Here is a 27,360-nt window from a genome sequence, read left to right as displayed (position 1 = left end):
CACCAAACATGTTCTAAAGACCCAGACAAGTTATGAACTTTAGTAACTTCAGCTTTAACTTAATTTAAAGAGTTTGTTCAACTTGCAAGAAATCTCTTGGTTCCCTATTAAGTTCAGGAATATCACAATATAAAAAAACGTCCTATCTTTTACTAAAAGACTAAAAAGATTTAGTCTTCTGGTAATTGACTTTATTTAAACATCAGCTGGTTCCGTTATGTCTTATTCTTCATCAAATGACATCTTAATATTTTCAGCATGTCTAAAGACTCGCACAAGCTCATTCTATTCAGCTTTTGACTTTTTTTTTGTGTTCCTCCGTAAAGACTGGATATCAGAAATTCCCAGTCTGTGTCCTGGAGGGTCCCACGCCTGGTTTCTATTTAAGCTAAGCTTAATTGAAGTCATAATTGAGCTAATAAGTTGCTTAATTTAAACATTTTCCGGTTTTTTGTTTCTACTGAGCAGTTTGGAGTTTTCTGCTACTTATGAAATGCAGTAGTTAAGGGGGTGGATCTAAGTATGTTTAAGACGTGAAAACGGTTCACATTAAGCCTGTTATTAAATTACTTAAGGGTTTAATTATGTAACTGAGCGGGGCTGGAGCAGGGAACTCCTCTTTTTCTTTAGGAGGAACATTTCTCCCCAAGTCCTTCTGGTTCAGCCGTTCGCAGGGGGCCTGTCCAGGTAAGAGCAGACGGAACAGCAGTCGAGTAGGAGCGACAGTCACGGGTTTCTCGGTCATCTCCTCACGTGTCCCGGGACTGTAAGACTTTCAAGCGAGAGGTAGAGGCGTCCGGTTGCCAAATCAGGCTGCTGCCTTTTTCTTTAAATACCACTAGCATTGGAAGTATGACCATGTTTCTTTATTAATATGATGGCGTCCTTGGCTTTCCTCTGTCCTGGCGAAAACGCGTGCCCGTCCAAGCTGGTCGTATCCCTGTCACCGAATGCTGTGAATGATAAGTGCATTTCCGCTGGCGTTGCAAAACTTTAACTGTTTACTGAATGTCTTTATTTTTACACTATATTTCAATGTATATATTAAAAATGCTTGGAGAACCTCAGCGAGTTTGTGGGTGCTGCTTCGATGTATCGGCAGGGCTCGTCGGCTTTGGGTGTGGTGCTGGAAACGGCTGCAGGCGGTCAGGCTGGCCAGTGCACTTGCACTAGTTCACTATTGTACGGGCTGATGGTTCTTCTTGTGCACCAGGAGCTCCCGCGCCAGCTCCGTGAAGTTGCACCCCCCCCTACAGACCGCACAAACGATGAAACCCACCTCATTCGTTAGTGCTACTTTTGTGCCGTTGAAAGTAGCTTCCCAGCTGCTTTCGTTCCCAAGATATAGCGCCTTGTTTTTCGGGTGACCGCGTCTGCCGAGATCAAGCGCTCGGTTACCGGTGCGGGAGGTGCAGTTCTGACAGTGTTTCTCTGTCTGCCGGTGGGGGGGTAGCGGTTGGTTTTGTGGTTTTGCTTTTAATACCAGTATCTTCTGTGCCTTTGTGTGCACAGGAAAATTAAAATTATCACCAATATCATACCCTAATCCGAAGGATTGCGGATGTGGGCTTAAAAGGCGAACATTAGCGAGCAAGTGCGTGTTGTTACGAAGAGCCTTTAACGCGCACGTCTTCATATTTCGTCGTTCAGGTGGGCGGCTGTGTCAGCAAGCGCAGGCTGCAAAAGGAACAAGTAAGAGGTTTATTCCCCGCTGGGAAAAAAGGAAGAAAGAAAACAACGTTTCGGCCGTGGAGCCTTCTTCAGGTGTGAGAAAGACGAGGCAGTAAAAGCAAAAGTGTTTACTGCCTCGTCTTCTCACACCTGAAGATGATAAACCTGTTACTTGTTCCTTTGCAGCCTACGCATGCTGATACCCTGCTTGATAAAGGTATTGTATGACAGCTGTGCTATTGCGTAATTACGAGATGAGATGAGATGAGGGTGAGGACGTTTTTTTAACTGGTGGCAGCAGTGGTTAAACCAGGCGCGACTTGAAGACATCTTTCTTAGCACGTTGTGCAAAGTTTCCCGGGACTCAAGGTGCAAAGGTGAGTAGATCCCGGGCGAGGGGGAGGGACACATCGGTCCTTCCTGGATAGTTAATGCGCACCAACTTACCAGCGAGCCTCGGCGCATCTTCATGAACTCATTTCGAGTGTTCTCACCATTTCTCATTTCATATGATCTAATTCCACGTTTATTTTGAACAGGATGGGGTTTCTAAAACCTCTGCGCTTTTATACGCGTCGCCTGACTCCAGCTGTCCGGCTCTCTCTGGGTTCACACTGTCCGCGTTCCGCTTAAGGAATAATTCGCTTCGTGCCGAAGTTGGCAAAATATGGCAACGGATACAGCGCCGTATTTCCGCATAGAACAATGCTGCTGCTGCTCTTATAAAGTGATACAATGATATACTGTAACAAGAGCCCAGACTGCGGTTTTGTTGACTCCAGCCGGGAAAACGGAAATTTATGATGGTTGTAAAGACAATGATCGAGAGGACCGGGCGCCCAGTCCTGGATCGCGCCAGTTCCTGAGTCCAGTTCCCCACGAATCCTCCCAAAGCTGCACAGCGAAAGGACCTGCTGACAGACCCAGGCGGTGACCTGACCCCCGCAGCCGGAGCACGATCCTCTCCGGAGAGGTAGGGCAGCAGCTGTCCTTGTTATCACTGCGAGCTTTCCTGTCGCGCCCCGTCCTCGGGGTTCACCTCTCACTACTGTCCGTGTTCGGGGTGAGAGAAAGCTTTTAACCCTTCTCGCTGTTTTAAGAAACGATGTAATGCCTTCCCGACCTGTTCTGTCGGAACGGAGGAAGAAGCGCACTTCCCCGCTCGTCACTCCGCGGGTCCCGGTTCCGGTCCGGAAGGACGGGTTCCCCACGGGCAGCCCCAGGACACCTGTGCTGGACACGGGTCTGGCGGGAGAGCAGTCTCGCACAGTGCGGACTAATGCTAAAAACAGAAATGAGGTGCTCTATAAATAAGGGTGTGGACGCGCGAGTGTCGTCTTCGCTGTTACACCCAGTAGGGAAGGTTTGTATTTCTTATATCTTTTATATTAATAGTTGGGCATTTTCGATTTGCTTCGGTTTATTGCACAGCTAGCCTTGCCTGCTGTCGAGGGCTTCGACCAAGTGAAATCGGACTCAATATTTACTCCGTTTACTTTTTACCATTCCATGCTTTAGCGTCCGCGCCGTAGAGAGACGATTTCTCGGAGGGCGCTGTCCGCTTTGTTAAACAGCGCTGTGCTGTAATAGTGCAAAGGAAATGGGTTATGAATTCTGGCACGGAGTTGTAAGTGTTGGCGCTTTACTGGATTTACATAGGTTTGACTCGGCATTTTGTGCGACGTTTATAAAAACATTTTGAATTTAAACTCTACGCTTTCTGTTCCAGCACGCTTTGTTCAGGTTAACATTTCCTCATTCTTCGTTTTTCATTGCTGTAACGCCTTCCACTGAAATTACCGAGGTGTAAAACACTACAGTAGCGATCCAGGAAAGACACAGTACATCGCCTTTTCCCCCCCAGGCCAATCCAGTCCGGCTTGTTGAAAGAGGGTAGAATCCGCCTTCACTTGTTCATTACAATAATACTGTTTCTAATCAGATGCCAGGGTCCCAACAAGGAAACCTCGTCGAAATGATCACGCTCGATTCCGGCACGTTTACTCTGCTGGACTGTAAGGGCGCTTCATTACATCTGCACTCGCGTCGGCACCCACCACTCACACACAACGAGTTCCTAAAGACAGCATGAATCCTCAGTCATCAGGACACAAATAATCACACTGCAGCGTAGATAGGAGTAGCCCTGGATTTGTTAATGAACTGAATTGTTAATTGCACTAACAGGTGGCTTGACTGGAGCCTCTACACGTGTTCTTCTCTGACGGTGACCTGGAGATCTTGAGTCGCTTATGACTCTCAGTAGTTAAAAGGCAGCCCTCCAACATGCCTGGGAATTTAAAACTAATTCCCAGTTTAAAGGTTGGATTAACCCTATCATTAGGTCAGCAAAGGGTAAATATAGACTCCATTGTAGGGCTCTCTGACGGCTAGGCTCAATTCGCTTCTAACGCTACAATTTTCATCACTAAAAACAACTTTTTTTTAAAATCATTTCTCAAAATAACACAAATGCAAGTGATCTCCATTTTCCTCTTACCACAATCATTTTTTTTTACAACAGAGAAACTATTTCGTAAGAAACAAAAAGTAAATGCCGACAACAACACTTCAGACAGAAACTGCACGATGGGGGTATTACTGTATAAATATTTTGACCAGCAAAGTCAAAACACAACACTCCTAACCGTACATCGCAACAAACAGGACAACCTCATCTTTTCAGCAGTGCTTCGTATCCAGATACAAAAGTTTCCGAAGGTACATGTAGCGTTTCAATTTAGAGAAGGTCCAGAGTCCATCGGTAATGGATTCTCCAGCAAAATGCAATCACAGAAGCAAAAATTCACCAGAAGACACGAGGTCCTTACCTTTGAAAAAGTGACGTGTTTATAGTAAAACTTTCCTGTGTAAATCCATGCGGAATATATAGTAAACCAAAAAAAAAAAATACATGTAGCTGCCAAACGACCCCGTAAATTTCCAAACCGGCGGGCTACCAGTAAAGCCGATGTAATAGGAAGAAACACCTGTCATTCATCGAATTCTGACTATTTAGAGACGTCTTTTTTAGTTTTTATTCTATGAAGAAATTGAAGATCGATCACATACTGTAGCCTCTTGTCAATCTGTCATAAATACACACCAGTAGTGTTAGAAAATGTGCAAAAACGTGTATTTTTCCCTCCAAAAACATTATATGTGGGCTCTCTAGCACAGCAAGAAGTCAATACAACAGGAAAATGCAATGAAAAAATGAGACTTTGGATTGATTTCTGCTATTTATTTCACCTCTCCAGGAAGGAGGAGAAAATCATTCCAGGACCAGCCATCAGAAAAATCCATGCCGATTTTTTATTGTTGAATCACTGCCAGCTTTTTATGCAAATTTCCATCCTAGGTGTTCCATAACTTGAGATGTTGCCTTTTGAACAAGGGCAATAAATGTGTTTGCTATTCTTTCCTGTTTTTTTTTTTATTTTGATATTTATCACTAGTGGGTGTACTGAGTAAGACAAACTCAAAGTATGAGGGCTCAGAAGGGATCTCTTTAATTCAAGACCCTAACCATGTCTGTGCCGTTTATGCTTTCCAACATAATTCAAAATATTAAAGAGTACATCCATTCCAGGGGGTAACTGACCTTGAAGAATCTAGAATAAATGCTTTTAACAATTTATCTCCTGAAGGTTAAGATGCATATTCTTTGCCTGTCAGCTCGAAACGCATACCAAGTGCTGTCCGTTCATGATTTCACATAACGTCTATGTTTTGTGAAGGCTGACTTCTGGCAAAGTGCCACATAAGGAGGTCTTTTCTGTTAGACCAGCATGGGAACGGAAAGGACTGAGTCGACAGTTAGCAAGTCATATGATGTACGTGCTGATACTTTGCTTGTTACACTGTATACGAAGACTAACTTTATAGCCGTTCGGGGAGACTGGCCTTGGTAAGCTACTCTCCCGCTTGCAAGCGTCATAAACAGCTCTTCTTTCACCCACACCCAGACTCTGATATTTTAATGTTTCATCAGCCTTGACCTCCATTTTGGGGGCGGGGGTGGAAGTACTGGCAAAGACAAAGCCCTGTGATAAATATAGACAAAGGCCGGAGTATCCTGTGATGGACGCGCAGCCATCCAGGCTGTTCCCCACCTTGCGCCTGCTGCTTGCTGGGATAGGCCCCTGCGCCCCCGCGACCCTGAATTGAATGAAGCAGCTAGATGATGGGTGGATAGTTGGAGATCACCAACACTTGGCTTTTTTCTTCATTAAATTCATTCCAAGTTGTCTAATTCTGTATTTTCTGTCCTTCCTGCGATATATTTTTACTATTGCTTTGTCAGATTGTCCTTTTTTTCTTTCTCCTAGGACGTGGAATGGAAACCTATCGGATGCCTCCATGATGAGGACGACAGAGGGCGGAGAACATTGACCTGAACGTCAACAAGATGTTTTGTTCCAGGACTAAGCATTTCTACCTGCTGGTACTTTCTTGCAGTGGTGTCTGGTTTCTTTACACACATAACTTTCATTCCCATAAGAGACCTGACCCACCAAATGTAAGAGACCAGCTCTGGAACGCCGGAAACTCTTCTGTGATAAGAGGTGACACGTCTGGCATCAGTCTTGCGAAACAAGCCATAGTTCGTGTGGAAAATGCCAAAGCATTTGTGATTTCAGCATACTTCGATGACAGGTTTTCACCTGGCATGGTGCGTATTATAGGGATTGTATACCGGGCTGAGTATCCAAATTTCTACTGCCACTTCAGCGACACCAAGCAGATCTTCACCATCAAGGCAAAGGTGCTCGTTCACAATGAACACTTTAACTTCCCCTACGGCACAGCCGACTTCCTGTGCAAGACCCCTGCTGGGGCAGGGGACTTCCCATTCGTCCACGTCGGCGTCAGCCCGCAGATGGACCCACCTGGCTCGTTCCTGAAAATCCGCAACGCCGTCAAAAACATCTCCGCAGATTTCCCGTCCAAGTTCTCCGTATGCATTTCCACGATGTTTGGGAATTACAGCAATGTGCTGCAGGTTGTTCAGGCCGTGGAGATGTACAGGATTCTTGGGGCTCACAGAGTGATTTTTTACAAGAGCAGCTGCAGTGCCCTGATGCAGAGTGTGCTGGACTACTACACAGCCCTGGGAGTGGTGGAGGTCATTCCCTGGAACATCCACTTGCACCTCAAAGCCTCTGCTGGGTGGCAACCCCATGTGCACCCAGGGGACCTGCACTACTACGGCCAGGTCACTGCGTTGAATGACTGCATCTACTACAATATGTACTCCAGCCACTACGTGGTCCTGAACGACATCGATGAAGTCATTGTTCCCAACTTGCACCAGGACTGGGGCGAGATGATGAGGTTCCTTTCCAGGAGGCACCTGGGAGTGAACGCTTTCCTCTTCGAAAATGCTGTCTTTCCCTACAGTGTGTTCGGGGACAACGGGACCTTCGACCTGGAGCGTTGGGCGTCCATCCCCGGGGTCAACATCCTGAGGCACGTGCACCGCGAGCCCGAGAGGTTCTTGACCTTCAATCCCAGGAAGCTGATCGTGAACCCGCGGGCCATGATCTGGACCTCAGTGCACAACGTTCCATGGCTCAGTGGGGACTGGCTGAAAGTGTCTGGTACCGTAGCCAGGCTGCATCACTACAGAACCCCAGAACAACCACACCTGTGCAAGGAGGACCTGATCAGAGACACCACCCTGTGGAGATACAAAGCTTCCCTCACCAGGAACGTAGACCATGTTTTACAGGAGGTACTCGGGAAGAAATAAGAGGGGACAGGATAAATCCTGCTTGTACACAATACTAGAAATCTGGAACACTGCATCACCAGTGGGGTCTTTAAGATGCAGTATAGGCCAAAGTGTTTGAAAATAGTTAAACTTCATGAAATGAAATAAGAAAGACCCAGTGCATGGGATGCAGTGGTTCAGTAATTGTACGAAAAATAATATATAATAAAAGAAGCTAAATTAATGAAAGAATTCTCACTTTCTAGAGGAGCTCAAAGGCTGCATTGGTGAGAGACTCGGAGTCTGGGGAAAAAACATTTCCTGGTTTTCAGAACACCATGGCCGTCCGTTGTGGTTTCACAGTTGAGAGATGGAAGTTGTCCAGAAATTCCCAGTTCCTTTTTTTCTTTTTAGAACTTCCAGTTGCCACCTTTTGACTTACAGTGTGGCGGAGAGCTACTTAGTGTTTTCAGTGACTGAACAGTTTTTTTACAGAAGTGTCACTTCCCAGAAAGTGTCACGCATTTTTTTCTGGACCGCTACAAGACACTGTACTGATTTGACATTTTGTGTTTAGTCAGTCTGAATCGGATACAAAAATGTTTTTAATTCGCGTTACTAACCCGAATGCTCCTATGCAGAGAAAAGTCAACGTGTAACACCTCTCCAGTCTGTCATTTTTATAAACGATTGTGCAAAATGATTCAGAATTTGCCACTTTTCACAGCTGCAGTGGATGTGAAGGCAACACAGTTGTTTCTAGTGCTATAGTACCATTTGGAACGGTGTTGTAGGTTTGGTTCAATTTTGTCTTAAAAAATCAGCACAATTCTTACACTGATGGGCAAATAGGAAAAGATAAAGGTTTATTGTAATTTTGTAACTTTATCACAATTTGCCAGGTTGGTGGATTTAAACAGCATTTATAATTGTTTTACAGTACATAATTTTATTCCTCATATTGAGTTATTAAAATACATATTATTCATTGTTTTATAGTGTCTTGTTGCTTGTACTGAACTCTGTTTTTTTTCATTTTAATGTTTTTTATGAATTAATGATTGCTTTATTATTGTGTAATAGATCTTTCATTGGGACTTTAATAATTATATTTTCAATGTTGCTTATAGAATAGTGCTAGAACGTTTGTGAACCCTTTAGAATTTTCTAAATTTCAGCATAAATTCCACTTGGTCAGTTTTGCTAGAGGTTGTGTGATCCGGTATTTTATATTGGTGTCAAAATTATTTTTGCATTAAAACGACACACTCCCACACATATACACTTAGTTCAGCACAGTTGTCTTGTAATATATAAAAAATATTAGCAAGCAAAAGTAGGCCAGCTTTTTTGGTCACTTTAAAGCTGTAGCACCTAAAGAGAAGAAGTTGGTGAATTGGTCCAATTAAGTCATTAAAGAATCGATTTAGGTAATTAAAAGCAGAGTTTGAAAGAAAACATTAAGTTATGGGGACCAATAGAACCAGACCTGAACCACACTGGATCTGTTGCTTCAAGAGCAGGGCTTTTTACTTCACATTTGCAAATTGTTGCTCTACTATTATTTGCATAATGCAAACTGTAGATACAGGGGGAACTCTGGCAAAGCAAAGTAGAGGTAATGAGATAACACCTGGTTAAAAGGCTCTTTGCCTCAGTTATCCTGTTTCTTGGTAAGCTGGAGGATCCTGGGAGGTTGGTTGCTCCTGTTTGGGTGTGATGATTGTTGGAACACAGGGTCTTGACGGATTTATTTCGAGAGATGAAGCTGTGGTGGGGTAACCAGGCCAGAAAGTGAGTGTCCTTTGCCTGGTAAATCACAGTACATTGTGTAGTATCTAGAGAGAAGCAGTAAACCATGTAAAGTGGGGGAAAGAGTTGAGGCAGTCTGAGCTTCTCTGGGGCGGAACTGCATTTGCTGATCTATGATGAGACACACTGCGGCAAGCCAGGGCTCGCAGTCGTCAGCTCCCACGGCAACGAGCGGGATTCTGTTCAGCCCATTGCCAGCGGCTGGCACCCCTCACCGTCAGCCCCCAGTTAATCTCGCAATCAGGGTTATTTCAACACGACTTTCGTTCAGCGCTCTGACATTGAGTCTGTTTACCAGCTCTCGGCGCCTCTGACCTCTGTCTGATCAGCCTGTCCTGTATTCCTCGACCTTGTCTTCGGATCTTCCGTTCAGCCTGACCTTGTCTTCTGATTATCTGTTACTGTACTCAGCCTGGATTTTTACCACGGGTCTGTTGAATCCTCTAAATTAACGCACTGCACTTGCAGTGCCAGACCCCTATGCTAGGTGCACTGTTGCAGCCCCTGCGCATACCGCTGTCCCTGCTGCGCATCCTGAGCTCTGCCTGTTCTTCGTGCTGCCCTGCCTGCTTCATCTTCGACTTGACACCTCACCCCGGCTCTCACACATGGATTACTCATGGTTTTTAGCATTACTGTCCGTAATTATTTAAATATCATACTTTTTGTACCCTATGTGAAACTCCATAGCCCTCTCATTGCTCTCTTATCTCACTAGGCTGGGATGTAAAACAAAAATATGATATGCTTGGCCAGTTTTAGTTTTCATTAGTGACTATAGTCACTAATTGTTACCTGGTATTTTCAATTGGTTTCGGAATCAGTATTGCCTTATCACAGGTAAGCTTTGGGACTCAGAAAGGGTGGGTTTTTGTTCTAGCCTCTGGGGGCTGTGTCACCTGGCTCCTCTCCAGGGGGAGAGGGAGGCACGTGCTCTCTAGTCCACTTAACACTACAGAGAGCTAGATGAACTCTGGCCCATTGAGCCACTGTGGTTCTCGTATGAATTGTACCTTTTACTTACAGTATATCTGCATGTACCTACAGTAGATATATGTACTGTATGTATGGAGCCTCCTGTTTTTTACCTTAATCCAACATGCAGCCCCCACCCCCCCCCTTATTTTATTAAAATCTTTAATATTAAAGAACACACAAAAATATTTCAAAGTTATCGGATGTGTTTTTGTATGTGGACATGATAAACTCTTTTTAGATTTGTGATTTTCTAAAAACACTGCATTCCAAATCAACAACTCATAATTCTGCAACAGTAGTTCAGGTGGGCGGCTGCGTCAGCATGCGCAGGCTGCAAAGGAACAAGTCATAGGTTTATTCCCTGCTGAAAAAAAGAAGAAAGAAAACACAACGTTTTGGCCGTGGAGCCTTCTTCAGGTGTGAGTATAATTATAATTCTCACACCTGAAGAAGGCTCCACGGCCGAAACAATGTTTTTCTTTCTTCTTTTTTTCAGCAGGGAATAAACCTATTACTTGTTCCATTCTGCAACAGTATTATCTCTAGATCAACCTCCAAAGACACTTCTTCCATTGAAGCTACTGTCTATAATTGTCTTGCAGATACTTCTGACGCGACTGTAGGTTGAACCCTCAAAGGTAGAACTATATTTTGAGAGCAGAGAGGGGGGAATTTATGGAATTGTAATGCATGCTGACCAATTATGAGCTCACTTTTCCAGCCCAGCAAATAAATAGCAGATAAATCCAGACCCACTATTTTTCATTGACTATGTCAGGGTGGTCTAACCATGTTCCTGGAAGGCCAGTCAAGGGTGGCTGGAATTGCACAGCCACCAGTATACTGTTGCTCTTTCTCTTGGATGAAAATGTGCAAACTACTGACCCACTCTGGTGACAGGAGGACTCTGTAAACAAGAGGTTGTGCTGCATTCCATACATTCAGGAGCCCGTGTGACTTTGCTCAAGAGTTGGAGGGTCCCGACCAAATCCCAAAACAGGTTTGCCAGGTTTAATACATATCTTGTTCAGCAACTATTGCCAGTCCCCTTTAAGGAATGCGTCAACTAAAACGTAACATGGGTAGCGCTAATTCCCGATTCCTAAACTTCTAATGTGTATGGACAGACCCAGCCCACTAGGTGAGCTCATTATAGACCTGTCTGTACAGGACTTTGCTCCCACTTCCCCTACACCGTTAACACACTAGAACACCTTTCCTTTCCTTTCTCATCACACTCTTACTTTATTGTTGTGTCTCTTTCATTCTCACAGCCATCGCAGCGGGACGTACCCACCTCTGCTGAGGCTGGTCTCTGTCCTCGCAGTGGAGACACGCCAGACTTCATTCAGGAGCTGCAGAGTCAGTCACTCCAGCTCTTCTTCCAGAGCTGGGAGACCTTCTTGCCGGCTCTCTTGCTCCCCTAGTGTCTTCACTCCATACTTCCCGGACAGTCAGCCTGAGGCAAACGGAGGAGAGAGAACCATTAGGGAACTGTGATCATATTATGGTGTGCTTCGAAGTGTATTTAGAAACTGGTCAGCTTGATCCCAAAGCAAGTGTTTATCCCAAAAGGTTCAAGAAATCAGTTAGGACAGATATAATGGAAAGAGAATACTTCATAGAATTAACAGGATACATTCAAAAATACAAAAGAGAGATTAGAAAGGCTGAGAGAAATTGAAAGGAATTATCCATTGGAGGCTAAAATTAATTAGAATATTGTTTTCGGTACCATCAAGAATGAAGTACAACACAGTATATCCTGGACAAAAATGTTAAATGTCTAGACAATGAAAGGGAAATATCTGATCTACTAAATGAGTTTTCACTTAGGAAGAAGACAACATCATGCTGCAGTCTGCTGATACACAAAGTTTGTATTGAAGCCATTGGCACAGCTCCACTGACAGTCACTCAAGACAGGGGTAGTACCCAGGGACTAGAGAATTGTTTATATAGGGCCATCTGTAAAAAGGCTGAGAATGGGACCACATAACTGAAACACTTTTCTGGGTAGAGAATTGGTACAGGTAAAGGGTGAATACTCAGATTGTGAGGGTGTAATTAGTGGAGTACCACAGGAAGCTGTACTCGGATCACTGCTCAATGTCCTAAATTCTAGAATAGTTTGTGAACTAGTGAATTCTGCAGATTATAACAGATTAGGAGGATTAGTTGGAAATGATGTTCAAATTAGAATACATGACTAGGCGAATGAATGGCAGAACATGCTCAATGTACTGTAGACACGTGAAAGGTAATGTTACAGCAGGTCTGCTGCTGAATGCACACACACACACTCTGTCCCTAGTCATCTCAGTCACACACCATGCACGCACACACACTGTGTTGTTTTTCCGTCTTTGCACCCCAGTAGCCCTGTGGCTGGCAGCTGCTTCCCTGGTGACCACAACCATCCCTACACACAAACCCAGAGCTCTCTTAGGTTCTGCCCGCCTGCATCAAACACACCTGCTTCTCTGGCAAACATTAATCCCAACACCCACCTCAGGCTACTGACTGCGGAATGAGAAGGGTCCCCCCTCTGAGCCTTCTCCTTCAGGAGAGAGCTGTCTGCCCATGAAACCCACCTGGCATTATTCTCAGTCCGTGTGACTTAGTCCAACAACTGATGTCCACACCAGAGAGCCTGCACAGGCTGTTGAGAAAGTTCTCAGCTGCAGCCAAGTAACACACAAATCTGAGTTTATGACCTGAGACATGTATGACTCAATTGGTGTACTGTATAACCTCGCCATAACTTGGAGAGCTATTTTTTTAGTTTACTTGCCTCATAGCCTAATGACAGCTGCATAAATACAGCAACATCATAACCATTGTTCAAAACCTTATATGCAAGGTAATCAATCTTGAAAGTGCAAACATTGCTTACCCCAACCGAAACTCAGCTGCCCCTCCCAGACGAGAATCTATTTAGCTGCATGTTTAAAACAACTCTATGGATAGAATGTCCGTGGGAACAGCAGTCACGTCCAACAGCAATTAAAGTCTTTCTTAGAGGGAGAGAGATAAATCACTCTAGCATGCTTTGTAAAAAAAAGCATAAATACTGTATGTGATATTAATTACAAACAAAACAAGCATGATACATGAAAAGAACAAAATTAATTCAAGTGATAAAATGGGATGACTCAACACAATTAACCAAACACTAAATGAGCTGCACTGAACTCCTCACACCTCAAGTCAAGTATAAAATCTCAATTACATTATTACTGCCTCCGAGATGATGAAAACACTAGTGCAATAAACACATTATCACCAGCTATGTTCTGCTCTTCAAAACTGACATTGTCTTTGCAAACTCGGTTCACTGAAAAGGAGTAAAGTCATCACCAGAGGCCACAGTATGTTGTGGACTTCTTTTTTAATCCTGATGTATATTGTATGTCTACCAATTCCCCCAGCTCAGACTCCTTACAATTCTTTTTCTCCATCAGTTTCAGGAAATGTCCCAGTCATGCTAACCCAGTCTACCAGGGTGGTAAACATATTCACCCTTAGGTTTGAGATATCTTGAGGAAATCCTTCTGGCTCAGATGAAAGATCCTGTTCATGACTCCACATGGAAGAGTCTCCAATGAAAGGTGAGGTTCAGGAGAAGGGCTTCCTCACTCAAACTCTTTCCCCATGGAGGGGAGAGTGGCTTTGGAAAGTTCTGAAGACAGTCTGAAAGGAGTACAGAATACTCAGGGATTTCAGAGTTTTCATGACAAGGCTCTGCTGTAAATTCTGTCCAACAATTAAATACACTTTGTTTTATACAACAGTATAACATTGTCCTGTAGCACCCTGAGATACTGATAACTAAGTCTCACAAAAACCTACTTGTCAGCAGATTAACGAGGGATATGTCAGTTTAACAGTGGGAAATCACAGCTTATACACAATCTTTAATTGCTTCTTCAACATCGTCCCCCATCCTGAAGCTAGAAGCTACGCTGCTGTGTCCATTTTTTTTATGAAGGACAGACTGGTCACTTGAGCAGGACATAAAAGTCTTGGACATCAGGTTGCTATACTTAATTGAAAATGGAGGTTTGCAGTGTTAGGACAGTCCTGTCCAGACCATCACGCATGGCTCTCCCTATCATTCCGGGCAAGGTTTTGGAACTCAAGACCCCCCAGATCCCAGTCCAATATTGACAGACTACATTTATAGATTTGTATTTAACGTGCTATTAGGTAAGAAATCATTGCGTGTCGCCACCCCAGATGGTGAATAACAATGCGCTGGCACAGTCCAGCCTCTAACAGATCATTTGAATCTGTGAACACTAAATGTTTGTCTTTAGACAGAATGTGTAATAGCAGGTATAAAAGGCAAACACAAAGGCCAGAGAAACTATTCATTCCAGGAATGTTACCTGTCATTTATTTTACTGATGCAAAAACACGCAGAATATGACAGCGGAATTAAATACTCTGTGGGAGTTTAAACCTTAGAACAGGAGAAGGGCTACATGGTTGTATATTAAATAGGACTTGAGATGGAAAAAAAGCCTATATACTGTAGCAATACATTCTGACACTCTTGTCAAGGTTTTAGGCATTGATCCCTAACAAATGCTCCACTTTATAAAATCCGACTGATGATTTTCCCAGTACTGAGGTAGTATCCCTCTAATCCAGCTGTCTCCTCCCCCCCCCCCAGATCCAGCAATCTTTGCAGAACACTTTACCATCAATTTCTAAAGAATTACAACAATTCAGTTGTGACCTCATCAAAATCTACCATGGCCTTCAACCAACAAATAATTTTCTTAACTGATCTCTAATCATACATGTGTTCCCAGTCATTAATTTTCTTGATCTAGTACAAAACATGCTCAGCTGTTGCTCTCCAGTACAGACAGTTAAGACCTCTGCTCTAGTTGACACTATATTTGCCCTTTTCAGGCCTGACTTGTCTATGACATTATTAGTCTTTCACAGTAGGTCTTATTAATATTCCCAAGGCCTGATGTCCACAAGCAGCTGTTTATATTTAGTAAGATGACCCAAAGTTGATTGTGGATGTGTACTGTATTATCCTGTAAAATACCAGGAGGATTCTGAACGTTTTCCCATTTTTCATAGAATCTGCACCGTCTGCAGCATCTGCCTGGGGTTGATTAGTTTGGTGGAGGTGAAACTTTCTTTCTGTTTGGCTGCATATACAGTACAGTTAGCTGCTGCAGCTGCAGTATATTACTCCCTGTTACCTGTCCCTACAGGCATTTGTGCGTTACTGTATTGCTGCTGGTTCAGTCTGGGGCTCTGCTGCACACTTTTAGAAATGTGTGATGGAAGCTGTCATTTCTAAGAAAGCAGGAGAGGCAAACTCAAACAAAGAATGTTTGCGATGCATGAAATAACAGATACAACTTTACCTCTGAACTTACCAATCTAGCCCTCCAGCTCCCAAAGTCTATGGTTTTTGTTCCAGTTATGAATGAGATTGGGGTAGAGAATTGAGTGCAAATAGCATACATGTTCCTTATTTGTTTAGTTACTTGGATTGCTAATTTTTAAAAGAACTATACCATCTAGACTTTTTTAATATTCTGAGCAGTCTCCAATCAATTCAAAAAAGGTATAACCAAATACTGAGGGTCTTGTAGCCTATTGTGCTGTAGACTTAAGGTAAATAACACCTTGGAATGCTAAGAAACATTGCAAATACAGGGTGCAGCTAATTAAATAACTCCTATGAAATTGAAATCTGAAAAACAAGAGTAAAAGTGGTCTGCAGAGGTCCAATCACTCATGTTCCACACACTGCAGTTGGGGCAGATGTGAAACCCAGGAACTGTCATGAACCAAAACAGAACTTAACCATCTACAGACCAGTTGGCCGCAAGGATTCATCATTTAGCCAGTCAGCCTCGTGATGTTCATCATACAGGAGGTTTAGCAGTGATACGAGGTGGCCAATTTACAGCATATCCAGTAAAATACATTTCTGCCGGAGGAAATGATGTGATTTAATGTAGGCGTCTACTCACTTAAATCTAAGTTCCTGTACAACCCACTCCTGCAGGATCTATGGGTCCTGAAACTGCACAAATTTCAGAGAACAGGTAAATGTCTGTTTAATACTGAAAAGAAAAGGACAATGTTTAGGCTTCTTCAGGTGTCTACACCCAAGACGCGTCTCTTCGTTTCAGCGTTGAACAGACCTTTGCCTGTTTCTTTGCGTCCCATGCCTGCCGACGCCCTACTTGAACATATTTAATGGAGATTTGTTTCCCTATACTGTGGTTAATATTTACACTAAGTTGAGAAAAAAGTTTTCTTCCTGAGCAGCACAACAACGGGTAACCACTGGGAGGAGATAGGTCCTCCTTCTCCTCACCCTCCTCTTTCCAATCGAAGACTCAGGACGCAGATCGCAAGAACTTCAACAGGCTGACACAAGATCGCAGTTCTGGAAATGCGGTGCTGAAAGATACACAGGACACAATCCAGCTCAGCGGAGACGAAGGTGATCGATATCCAGGTACAGCATTAACTGACCCTATCTTCTCTATTGCCTAAAGGTTTATTATTTGTCAGTTTTACCAGTGTTGATCCATTTGCTGGATTTACCAAACAGAAGAACCTCAAAACTATGAGCAAGATCAACATTTCTGGCCTCTTGTGGTCTTTTTGAAGATGTTTTGATCTGTTTTAGACAGGAAAAATTATGATTTGATTAATAAAAAATAATAACTTATAATAATCTACACTGTTGGGGAGCAAATATAGAGATTTATCTGCAGTCTCAAATGTTTCTGAGATTACAATACCATCTGCCAATTAAGGTATTATTACTTAGTTACTTAGGACAACTAAAAAGAAATATGAAGTACATAGATTCACAAGTCCCAGAACTGTGAGAATGGAAGAGACATTTGTTTGACTATATTGTTAAGATGATTTACATCTTTCCTTCCTTTACTTCTCAGCAGCACAACAGTGAGTCTTCACTGCCAGGCACATAGGAGATTGAGCCAGCTGTCCCTTTCTCCTTTTTTTAATTAAAGAATCAGGACGTAAATCAAGATCACAATCACAATCCTGACAGACGGCACTGAAAGACACACAGGACCCAATCGAGCTCGAAGGAGAAGCTGAATATTGTTGAACTCATTCTTCTCTATTGCCTAAAGGTTCGTATTTTGTCATTTTTATCAGCGCTCAACAGTTTGCAATAAGTATTGAAATAGCAAAGTTCTTCCATAAGGACGACATAACCTCAAAACTGAGAGCGAAATCAGCATTTACTGTCTCTGGCATACTTTCTGTAAATGTTAGACCCGTTTTAGGAAGAAAAGTTAGGATCTGATTAATAATTAATAAAAATTCTTAATCTGGTTTGTTGGAGAGCAAACATAAGAGTTTTATCTGTAGTTTGAAATGTTTCTGATATTACAATGCGATCTGCCGATGAAGGGATTGTTACTGTAGAGGAAACAAATATACCCCGATTTTATACTTTTTATACCATTTTTATAAAAGTGTATCTTTTATTTATTTTTTAAATTTCAAGAAGAATTACAACATGTCCTTTAAGGAGAAATTAAGCATCATCTTTTAAATAATAAAGAGTTGTCTTGTTTAAAAAATACCCAGAAATTTCTGTGATATATTGTTTTTTATATTTATATTGATTGTAGAATCATAAATCCATCTCTGATTCAGCAGGAGGGTCAATTATTCCAAGTTTGGGATCATTCATTGAGCTATATCTATGTACATATGGATAATGTACTGTATGGCATGACTCAGGATACTACTGCTCTCTTGAATATTTGTACTGAAGTCAAATATTTAATAGAAACAGATATTTTGATTACCAGCTCTCTGTGAATTGAGGACATCCCTCATGGTAGCATTAATGCTGCTTGATATAATAAGTGTAAATGTACCGTTTTGACTTTATTCCAATATTAAGGTTGATTTATATGCTGTATTTGAATTCATTTTTGTGTAGGATACTTATCTTTAGTTACATAGGATAGCAATAGTTTATGCTATTATATCTAGTTTTGTTAATACAGTGTGTATAAAGATTAATTTGAAATGGATTTTTAAATTTAAAGATAACATGAAACAGTTCTGATACTTTAATAAAAGTTTTTTAGCGGGAGAGGTGTTGTAGCATTGTTTCTCGCTTAAATATGGCTTGTGACTTTATCTTACAAATTTGGATTACTAAGCAATTTTTATCATTTGTGATTTTAAAAATGTTTGCCAACTTTTAACAGATGTACAGTATAACAATTTGCTGATAGGAACACTTTATAGAGAAATATTAGTCAGTACCCTAGTCAGTTTATATAGATTTTTTTATAGCACTTTCAAAATACTTGCACAGGATGATCAACCTGATTTAAAGAATGAGGTAATAATGATAATTGGTGTCATTTGATTAATGTCAGAGCACAGAACAGCGATAGGGAGTATGCATTGAGACTAAAACATACTTATTATCATGAAATAGTAAAAAAAACATGGTACATGCTGGCTCCATACCTTAAGCTCAAAACATGTTTCAAAGCATTGTCATTATTTGCCAAAGGAACAGTAGTCCTATTCATAGAAAAGATCTTAATCGTCCAGGGGGCTTTTTACCGAGTTTAGTCATTTTGGGTGTGATCAAGACTGTAGGTATTAGGGGCCTCATGAGTGGCTCTACTGGGAAAGCCATTTGCCCATGCACAAGTGGAGTGTGGGATCCCGGGTTCGAGCCTCAGATATGTCATGAACCGATTGTGACTGGGTTTCTGCAAATGGCAGCACACAACAGGCTGAGCACCACTGAGGGCAGGGCAGGACTGGTCAGCCGGGGCCACACAGCCAGCCCTACAGCTGCTGCTCCTGCTTGCTGGTGATAGCTCAGCTGGTATTGAACCTCTTGTACGGGTGTGTGATGCCTGTGGTGTGTTACAAGCCTAGTGGGTCAAAGGAGTCTGGCTTCTCCTCGCTCTCCCCTGTGTTCAGTTACAGGGCTCATAGCTGTAAAAACACGTAATGTAATTTGCCCATATCAGGTAGGTGTAAGAAAAATAAATTGCAGATCACACATTTAAAAACCAATTTGCAGGTATTTAACAGCTAGACTGTTCCTTGGGGGATTTTATTATTAATAAAAGAAGCTCATTGAATTTACCATTCAGAATTTCAGGATGAATGAGGAACATATGAAAAGCTACAAACAAGAAGGATAAAAAGGTCGACCCATCTGCTGCAGGTTGTTTAGTTATTAGTAGCTATTTGACTGATGATGTGATCTCATCCAGCCATTTCGTGAAAGCAGAAAGGTATCAGCTTAAACAAAATGGCTGGATAGCTTGTTGCAGAAACGAACAACCTTCAGAGTAAAGTGCAGTCTGTTTTCCAGTGCGATCCCCTGTAGTTTAAGTTTCTGTTTCTGTTCTGCTACAGGTATCAGCTCCAACCACTGATCTGGACAGGTGATAAAGATGCAAATTCCAATGGCAGTGAAACACTGGTTGCTGGCTGTTCTTGCACTGCTTGTCATAGGTCTGGTGTGGTTGAGTTACAATCAACGTAAGTTAAGACCAGTTCATTTCCTGGTACCAGGTCAAAAACATTCCCTTCCTTGTCCAAATTATCCCCTTGAGGAAACCATTTATCCAATCAAGGATACAAATCACTTCATTCTTTCTGCCTATGAAGATCACAGAGAAAAGAGACTGACTCGGGTTATAGGGATAGTTCACCGACACAACCTTGAGCCACTTTCCTGTATTTTCTGCTGTGAAAAAAGCTCCAACTTTCAGACTAGGGCTCTGATAGACATCCATACAGACCATTTCGGATTCCCTTTTGCAACTACAGACCTGCTGTGTGAAGAGAATCCTGAGTGCAATGCTTCACACGTCACTATCGAAAGGGAAGAAAGGAAGAGAGGAGGGAGCCTCTTTCTGCCCATAAGGAACCGGGAGAAGACCGAGGGTGACTTCCCTTATGAGTTCACAGTCTGCATCTCCAACCTGTTTGGCAACTACAACAATGCCCTGCAGTTCATACAGACCATGGAGGTGTACAAGATCCTGGGAATACAGAAGGTGACCATCTACAACACCAGCTGTGGGCCACAGCTGGATAAGGTTCTGCATTACTACTCAGAGGAGGGACTCTTGGAGGTGGTGCCGTGGCCCATAACACAATTCCTCAATCCATCACGTGGCTGGAATTTCGCAGAGCACAAGGGAGACCTGCACTACTATGGGCAGCTGGCTACACTCAACGACTGCATCTACAGAAACATGTACAAGTCCAAGTACCTGCTCCTCAATGACATGGACGAGATCATAATGCCCTACAAGCATGGCAGGCTGCATGAGCTCATGGGAAACCTCTCTGCTCAGAACCCCAAAGTGGGGGTTTTTGTGGTGGAGAACCATGTCTTCCCCAAGACCATGTTCGATGACAACAAGACGTTTGACTTACCCCTCTGGAGAGAGGTGCCAGGGATTAACATACTGGAGCACATCTACAGGGAACCAGACAGGAAGAATGTTTTTAACCCCACCAAACTGATCATCAACCCCAGGCAGGTGGTGCAGACATCTGTGCATTCTGTTCTAAAAAGTTACGGGGAAACTTTCAGGATCCCCCCAGATGTGTGCAGAATGATACATGTCTGTGTGCCACTTCAGGGTCACCTTACTAAAGAACAGCTGCTTGTGGACACCACGCTGTGGGATTTTCAACAGGAGCTAGTGCCAAAGATTAATAATGTCATACACAAGTCAGGGGTGCTGACGTGAAAATGCTCAACACAACAAGAGCAGGGATCTTCACTACTGGTCCAGCACATTGCCAGTCCAGTATGCTTTATAGGTCTCTCCAAATAACTGTTTTTGCAAAATAGGGAACACATGTAATTGAGTAAGAAATTTGTACAATAAGTTTTGTCCTTGAGAGCTGTAGATTTTTGTTGACCATCATGCCCAGTTGATAGTTTTAGATTTGATAGTAATCATTACTTAAAACATTAATAACAAGCCAATTGTGAGAGAAGATTCTGCCTACAATGTGCTATTTAATGGCTGCACAACCTACTGTAGCTCTTCTCTGATTCAAAGTTTTAAACCCACACAGCGATTCACCGTCAATCTCATTCGCCCACTTAAAAACAACATTGAATATCAAAACCATAACTGAAACAAATGTTGAATGAAACTGTTAGACGCCTTTGTAATTGACACAAAGGGCTGAAAAATGTTAAATCTGTTAAATTCAGTCGTAATCAATCCTTGGTTCTCTGAAAAGGAAAGCAGGCATCACTGATGACTTACAGGCACCTATCACTTAATGCCAGTGGAGACCAAATCGCATTATCCTCAGCGGTGAGGGCAACAGTTATCATTGTTATCTTCAATTCTCATGAGGCACAGCAGGAGGCTTGCTATGTAGCGTCCGATGACCTGGTGTGTGCTGGGGTATCCCAGTCTCCTGATGAAGAACCACAAGGAGCAGTGGGCCAATTCCATCTCCAATCTTCCAAAGTGCCTTAAATTCTGCTGGACTACGGACGGGTGTAAGCACAATCCTCTAACACCTGGACAGTATGTCGGCCATCGACTTACTCACTCTAGGCGAGTACGTACCCAAACAGCATGCTTTTTTCGCTGCACAGAGTAGAAGTTATAACGTGCCACTCCTTCACGTGAATTGAGTGTACTCTCACTGCTGAAGTGGTGTTTCTGATGATCACACAACAGAGTTTATTAATGTTCTCTGTCGGGGTTTGGAAGTGTGGGAGAAGTCCGGAAGGATTCAAGGGAGACAAGCTTGTTGCCAAGAGAAGCAGGTGGACAGAGGCACAAAGAGGGTACACAAGGGCTTAAAAAAGAAAGGTAAAGGTTTATTTGGTGCTCAGATCTCTTGGTTAATCTCTCTGTAATTATTTGTCTCTTATCAAGAAATGGCAATAAATTGATTAATCTAGTTCCTTTCACTTGCAGTATTGATTTATTCCACTGAATACAAAAGAATGAGGCCAGTGTCCTTGGTCTGCATTTTTACATAGTTATAAATTGTCCTCCAAAATGCCCTGCTTGGAATGAGATCAAATCAAACAAAATCATTTGGAACTGTTGACAATTAAGCATTTAATATTAGAGTTATTATGCCGGACCATCCTGGGCTCTCCTGCCTTGGATCCTGGCCATGTCATATCACGATGGGTAAGTACTGTGTGACTGCTTGGCACCAGACTCTGGACAACTGGGCCTTTTCTGAAGGTGCTGTATGTGCACATATGGATTGTTTCACTCTCTCTATTTCACACCGCGGGGAGATCTCTCTGTCACTCCTCTCACTCTGTCTGCACTCTCAATGTCAGATTTGAGAACGCTTGCCCTAGGAACTTACGCTACTTTTCACAACAGGGGGGAGGGTCCTGCCTAACGAAACGGACAAATTAGAACACAGATCATCAGATCTGACTTTCTTACAGCCCCTTTGTCTCACTTAACCTATCGCATGTCAAGACAATTGGGAGGTCAATACAAATACATAACAGTAATACTGCAAATACTGGCTTCCTGATGGCAAAACAGGACGTTTAGCAGCTCCAAATACCCTGAATGTGTAGGTCTCTGGGGAAAACAAATCCATCTCTGAATTTAGGAAGCGCTCTTTGAACAAGTAAGTGGAAATAGCTGTATAGTGTTTTATACAACATTTTGTGAACTGTGGTCATCTTAATGTTAATACGGCCATCTAATGATAAAGTCAGAGAGGACAAACGAGCAAAATCGTGTTTGACATATTTGAATAATAGCGTTAAATTAAATTCAAATAATACCCAGAGACGTGAACTTGTCAGGCACAGGTGTGAGTGAAAATGGTAAGAGTGGTAATTGATAGCAACAAGATTAATGGTAATTAACTCGTGCTAATGTAAGTTCGGTGTATATCAGCAGAGTACAGAAAGACACGGAGCCCGGGAGGGGCCATCAGTACGAAAACAAAGTGAGTTCGAGGGAACGATTTACAACCCGTGCGCACGAAATAATTAAATCGTTCCCTCGTTTTCCTTCATTCGTGCGCACGAAATAGCGTTTTCTTACTTGTCCTTCGTGTCCTTTGGGTCACGGTAGTCGCACAGGCAGCAGAAAGCGTCTAAAACGCCAGTATTATCCCCGGCTCCTGACAGCGCTGTATCAAGCACTGGCGGACACGTGACCGCGTCTTCACATCAGCACAATAAAGCCTAACTGTCTGACACTGCTGCAGATTAGGGTAATGGATAGAGGTGAAGTGATTTCCTCTTATTTTGCTTTGGGGGTGAGTTATGAGGGGCATCACTGTCGACAAGCGGGAACTGGAGAGGATTCTCCGGTTTAATGGGCTCTGCTGACGGCGATATGCAGACAGGAGAACTGATTGGCTTCATGGTTGACCAATTGCGAAGGAATTAAAAGAAAACGAGGGAGCGATTTAGTTATTTCGTGCGCACGAACTGTAAATCGTTCCCTCGATATAACTTTTTTTTTTCCTCCCTACTGATGGCTCGGCTCTCCCGGCTCCGCAGAAAGAAGCAGCTGCAGGGACACTAACAATAACATACGACTCAACGCCATCTGCATGCAGAGTCATCACCGGTCAATTTAGTCCTGAATCAGATGATATTTGGTAGTTCCCTGTAAACCCTTTTATCGTTGCTGTAAACGCATTGTAACGCCAGCACCACCTCTACTGTCGGCCGTATGCCTTGCGGCATGCAATTACATTTCAAAACGGTGTAAGTGTAAGTGTCTCCCGCCTTTCCCAAAACGACACCCTCACAATACTGTACTACTAATACCGAACAACGCACAGGACGGGAAAAACTGTACGTTCCCAGTACCGGACCCGCTGTCTGCGCATCGTGTGGGGAGAGAGACTTTGCAGAGAATAACGGTTGGTGACAACCGTAACGGTTTTAAAAGGACTGTACGATTTTTGACATTTTTGACGACGACATTGGAAGGCATCAAACTTCGTAGATAGTACAGGAACATTTAATACGCTAACTATTATCACAGCGCAGTAACAGGCTTAATTTCATCCTCTGGTGTTGTATATGGTGTATTGTTGTGTGTGTGTGTATATATATATGTGTTTATAAACAAAGTTTTAAGTGTTCAAACAGGTTTAAACTTACCCCTCGGTAGCGCGCGCGCGCCCCTCCAGGGTCTTGTAACGGCTTTGTCGCGAGCCGAGGCGGCTCGAGCGGCGGCCGTTTTCCCGCCCTGACGCGGCTCCGCTCGCCCACCGCCCGTAGAGCCCCGAGTCGCCGCGGTTATTAACTTTTTTTTTAAAAGTAAAAAAAAAACCCAAACAAACAAAAAAAGTGTATCGACTGTACCGCTACAGAGGGCCGTGTGTTTAAATGCAATTAAACACGTGTCGGCACATGTTACAGAACGTCTCCCTCAGACTGAAACACCGGAGAGTCGCGTACCGAGGTAAGAAACAATTTTATTTCAAAACTCTCTCCGAACAACAACAACAAGAGGAAGAAGTGCCATCTGTTAAGAAAATCCTTTTTTTTAAAAAAAAAAACAATACACTTTGCTAAGGCCAAGGATTATAATTCTTAAAACATTTTAATGTGATCTAGGCTGAGCAATCCTCTTCGATGAGGTTTATGTTTAAAAGGCAATAACGTGTGCACACAACGAGTTAAGAAGACGCAAACACACAGACCGCTTAAATCATATAAATATCGGATTCAGGTGGGGGAGCGGCGTCGGCACCAGGCTGCAAAGGGAGAAGTAATAGACTTAATTCTGCGCTGAACAGAGAAGAAAACAACGAAGGCTCCACCCGCCGAAGCGCTATTTCCTTCTCTTTTCATTTCAGCATGGAATAAACCTATTGCTTGTTCCCATGAATACTTCACGCCGAGTCCAACACGCATTTGGCCCCCCGAGGCGACGAAAGGGAGGGATTCGTATGGGAAACGCAAACTGCCGCCAGCTTTGATCGGCTGTCCCACGATGAGACCCTCCCTGTTACTGCTCGCCGTCGATCTGCTCGTACTGGGGAGGAGAGTGAAGACTTCCGCCGCCAGGGGGCGCCACCGCCACAGCCGGACCCCAACAGGGTTCGTGGAAGTCGTAGCTGGACGCGTTTATTTACTCCTGAGAATGGGAAGACACATACTGTATCACTTCACTCCTGATTCCAGTCCATCGACCTTATTGTTTCCCTTTATTTATTTTCACTGCTCCATTTGTAGTGTTCCCCACAACCTGTTTATTGTCCTGGTTGTTATTGTCCATTGTGTTTGCACTGTACTGTCCACGTTGTGTGGCGTCGCCGAGGAACAAGTACAGGTTGATTCCTTTGCTTGCCTGTCCTTTTGCCATCTGTCATACTGTGTCGTCTGCTGTTCGGTGTGCGGCACTAATACGAATTCCAATACCCACGCATATATATCTCTATCAGGAAAATTAGTTTTGTTGAGCAGACGTCCGTCCACTTTCTAATGGCTTTCTCCGATTCAAGGTCATTGGGGAGCTGGAGCCTATCCCAGCAAGCAAACGGAGCAGGCAGGGGACACTCTGGACGGGACACCAGTCTTGAATAGACACGATACAGGTAAATACACTGCTGATCTGTCATGTCAAGGTAGAGTGGTATTAGTCTACAGGACCCTCCTGGGTTTCAGTGACACATAAATATATTTATTTAGCCCTCTGGCCTCCCAGCCTGGGCCTGATTAAGGTCTTTGTAGTCCCTACTTCTGTCTCACGTGCACTGTGGTGGAGGCATTTTAATGGGTATATCGATTTCTGTGGGTAGATGTAGGTATTCAGAATGATATTTGAATAATTTTTCAGATTCTTCAGATAGCCTATTCTTGCTATGTATATTTATTCAACGAGACATCTTTGTTACAGGTTCTATCATACAAATAAAAAAACATGGTCATAATTGTGTTGTGGGCCCTAGGCACAGTCCTTGCTGTGCCCATGGGGTAACATGGCCCTGCTCCCGGGTCGGTGCTGCCTGTGGCGTGTTAAAGAAATCCCATGTTTCCAATCACCCCTGCATTGTCAGGTCAGTTATTCCTGATTAAGAGTCAGAGAAAACTGAATCCTATCCTGGAAGCACAGGGTGCACAGCTGGACAACAGTCTGGAGGGACTGATAGTCACCAGTTAATCAGCATACATTTGTGTGGTGGGTGATAACCTGAATTCCTTGAGAAAACCAACCTGAACACACAGATGAATATCATGCAGACTTCTCACAGAAAAAGCTCCATTCTGAAATTGGTCCCAGGATCCAAGGGCAGTGAGAGAGTCTTCTCTTCCACCGCAGTATAATAAACACTGACAGATGTTATTAACCAAGCTGAAGTAGTGTGTTTTGCATGTGCTAAAACACCCCAACTGTTTTCTAAATAATCCTAGAATAAAACTGCTCAGTTCAAGTAATCTAAAAAAAGAACAATTCTAAACAATAAAACATGGTAGGAGTTTCAACATTTGTTGTTTTTGTCAGTTGTTTATGAAAGTTTTCATCAAGCTGTAAACGTGTGCAAACTGAATTTCAAAATTGCATAATTCACATTACTGTATCACTACTGTAGAACAACACAAAGGACAAAAAATACATTCTCAAAACCTTGGTTAAAAACAAAACTCGTATAGTAGTTCCTTATCCTGTTCCAGGGTATCCAGTGAATCTTCTGGTCTTTGCCCATGTGAGAGCTTTCTATCTGATTCATCATAAAAAAATGAATGGTATTTATAACCGGTATTAAACTTGTGCCAATTAATGAGTCTCAGGACTGCGCCCACTCAGATGTATGAGCTGAAATATAACGAACCGGTCTTGAACAAAATTAAAAACACTGACTTACTGTGGGGGCTGTCTCATATAGTGTCATTTCCACCAGTGTCCCTTTGTTATCAATGAATCACCTATTAAGAGCTGTTTAGTCAGCAAGGGAACAAATTCTTAATTAGCAAGTTGAGGATATACAACAGGAAGGTCTTGGAAATAATGCATATTAATTTGGGTACAAAGGAACAAGTAATAGGTTTATTCCATGCTGAAAAAAAGAAGAAAGAGAACACAACGTTTCGGCCGTGGAGCCTTCTTCAGGTGTGAGAGAGACAGGGCAGTAGGCAAAGGTAAAGTAGCGGGAGAACAAAGGTT

The 27,360-nt window shown here is 43.0% G+C and overlaps 3 protein-coding genes and 2 long non-coding RNA genes across 40 annotated transcripts in view; 3 read left to right on the top strand and 2 right to left on the bottom strand.

Moving 5' to 3' along the window:
* The first annotated feature begins 1,216 nt into the window (after positions 1-1,216).
* Positions 1,217-8,381, top strand: LOC148643848 (beta-1,4-galactosyltransferase galt-1-like). 4 transcript variants are annotated; one of them, XM_088614883.1, is made up of 2 exons: positions 1,217-1,888; positions 6,003-8,381. In XM_088614883.1, exon 2 carries the CDS (start codon positions 6,083-6,085, stop codon positions 7,424-7,426), a length of 1,344 nt encoding a protein of 447 aa, XP_088471009.1. In that variant the 5' UTR covers positions 1,217-1,888; positions 6,003-6,082; the 3' UTR covers positions 7,427-8,381. The 4 variants fall into 4 exon arrangements, with proteins under 4 accessions (XP_088471009.1, XP_088471007.1, XP_088471006.1 ...); XM_088614881.1 differs by lacking the exon at positions 1,217-1,888 and adding an exon at positions 1,895-2,048; XM_088614880.1 differs by lacking the exon at positions 1,217-1,888 and adding an exon at positions 1,895-2,644.
* Positions 8,382-9,814: 1,433 nt separating this feature from the next.
* LOC148643846 (uncharacterized) lies at positions 9,815-24,456 on the bottom strand. Its single transcript, XR_015928890.1, has 3 exons — positions 24,351-24,456; positions 16,539-16,624; positions 9,815-11,636 (listed from the first exon to the last, which is right to left on the bottom strand). It is a non-coding gene; the product is annotated as an uncharacterized LOC148643846 (long non-coding RNA).
* Positions 16,543-21,217, top strand: LOC148643847 (beta-1,4-galactosyltransferase galt-1-like). Of its 3 annotated transcripts, none has more exons than XM_088614885.1 (4): positions 16,543-16,682; positions 17,134-17,158; positions 17,228-17,334; positions 19,613-21,217. In XM_088614885.1, exon 4 carries the CDS (start codon positions 19,651-19,653, stop codon positions 20,962-20,964), a length of 1,314 nt encoding a protein of 437 aa, XP_088471011.1. In that variant the 5' UTR covers positions 16,543-16,682; positions 17,134-17,158; positions 17,228-17,334; positions 19,613-19,650; the 3' UTR covers positions 20,965-21,217. The 3 variants fall into 3 exon arrangements, with proteins under 3 accessions (XP_088471011.1, XP_088471010.1, XP_088471012.1); XM_088614884.1 differs by having other exon boundaries at positions 16,546-16,682; positions 17,131-17,158; XM_088614886.1 differs by lacking the exon at positions 17,134-17,158 and having other exon boundaries at positions 16,554-16,682; positions 17,209-17,334.
* A 38-nt stretch (positions 24,457-24,494) lies between the features above and the next one.
* LOC148643842 (uncharacterized) overlaps positions 24,495-27,360 on the top strand; it is a 46,646-nt gene continuing 43,780 nt past the window's right edge. For 29 of the 31 annotated variants that reach the window (XR_015928886.1, XR_015928884.1, XR_015928880.1 and 26 more), the window contains exons 1-2: positions 25,159-25,295; positions 25,700-25,792. The gene's annotated coding sequence lies outside the window, so the exon portion shown is untranslated. Of the gene's footprint in view, positions 24,655-25,051; positions 25,296-25,330; positions 25,793-27,360 lie in introns of those variants that run through there. The other 2 variants (XR_015928863.1, XR_015928875.1) reach the window with 2 other exon arrangements.
* Positions 24,648-27,217, bottom strand: LOC148643845 (uncharacterized). Its single transcript, XR_015928891.1, has 2 exons — positions 26,412-27,217; positions 24,648-25,332 (listed from the first exon to the last, which is right to left on the bottom strand). It is a non-coding gene; the product is annotated as an uncharacterized LOC148643845 (long non-coding RNA).

The sequence above is a fragment of the Lepisosteus platostomus genome, chromosome 21 (assembly GCF_059453375.1).
Source record: "Lepisosteus platostomus isolate fLepPlt1 chromosome 21, fLepPlt1.hap1, whole genome shotgun sequence".
Classification (NCBI taxonomy): domain Eukaryota; kingdom Metazoa; phylum Chordata; class Actinopteri; order Semionotiformes; family Lepisosteidae; genus Lepisosteus; species Lepisosteus platostomus.
The sequence above is the reverse complement of the archived record's forward strand: the minus strand, read 5'-3'. Positions and strand labels throughout refer to the sequence as shown.

Coding starts and splice junctions, on each gene's coding strand:
- LOC148643848 (XM_088614883.1), top strand. CDS start 6,083: ATGTTTTGTTCCAGGACTAAGCATTTCTACCTGCTGGTACTTTCTTGC.
- LOC148643847 (XM_088614885.1), top strand. CDS start 19,651: ATGCAAATTCCAATGGCAGTGAAACACTGGTTGCTGGCTGTTCTTGCA.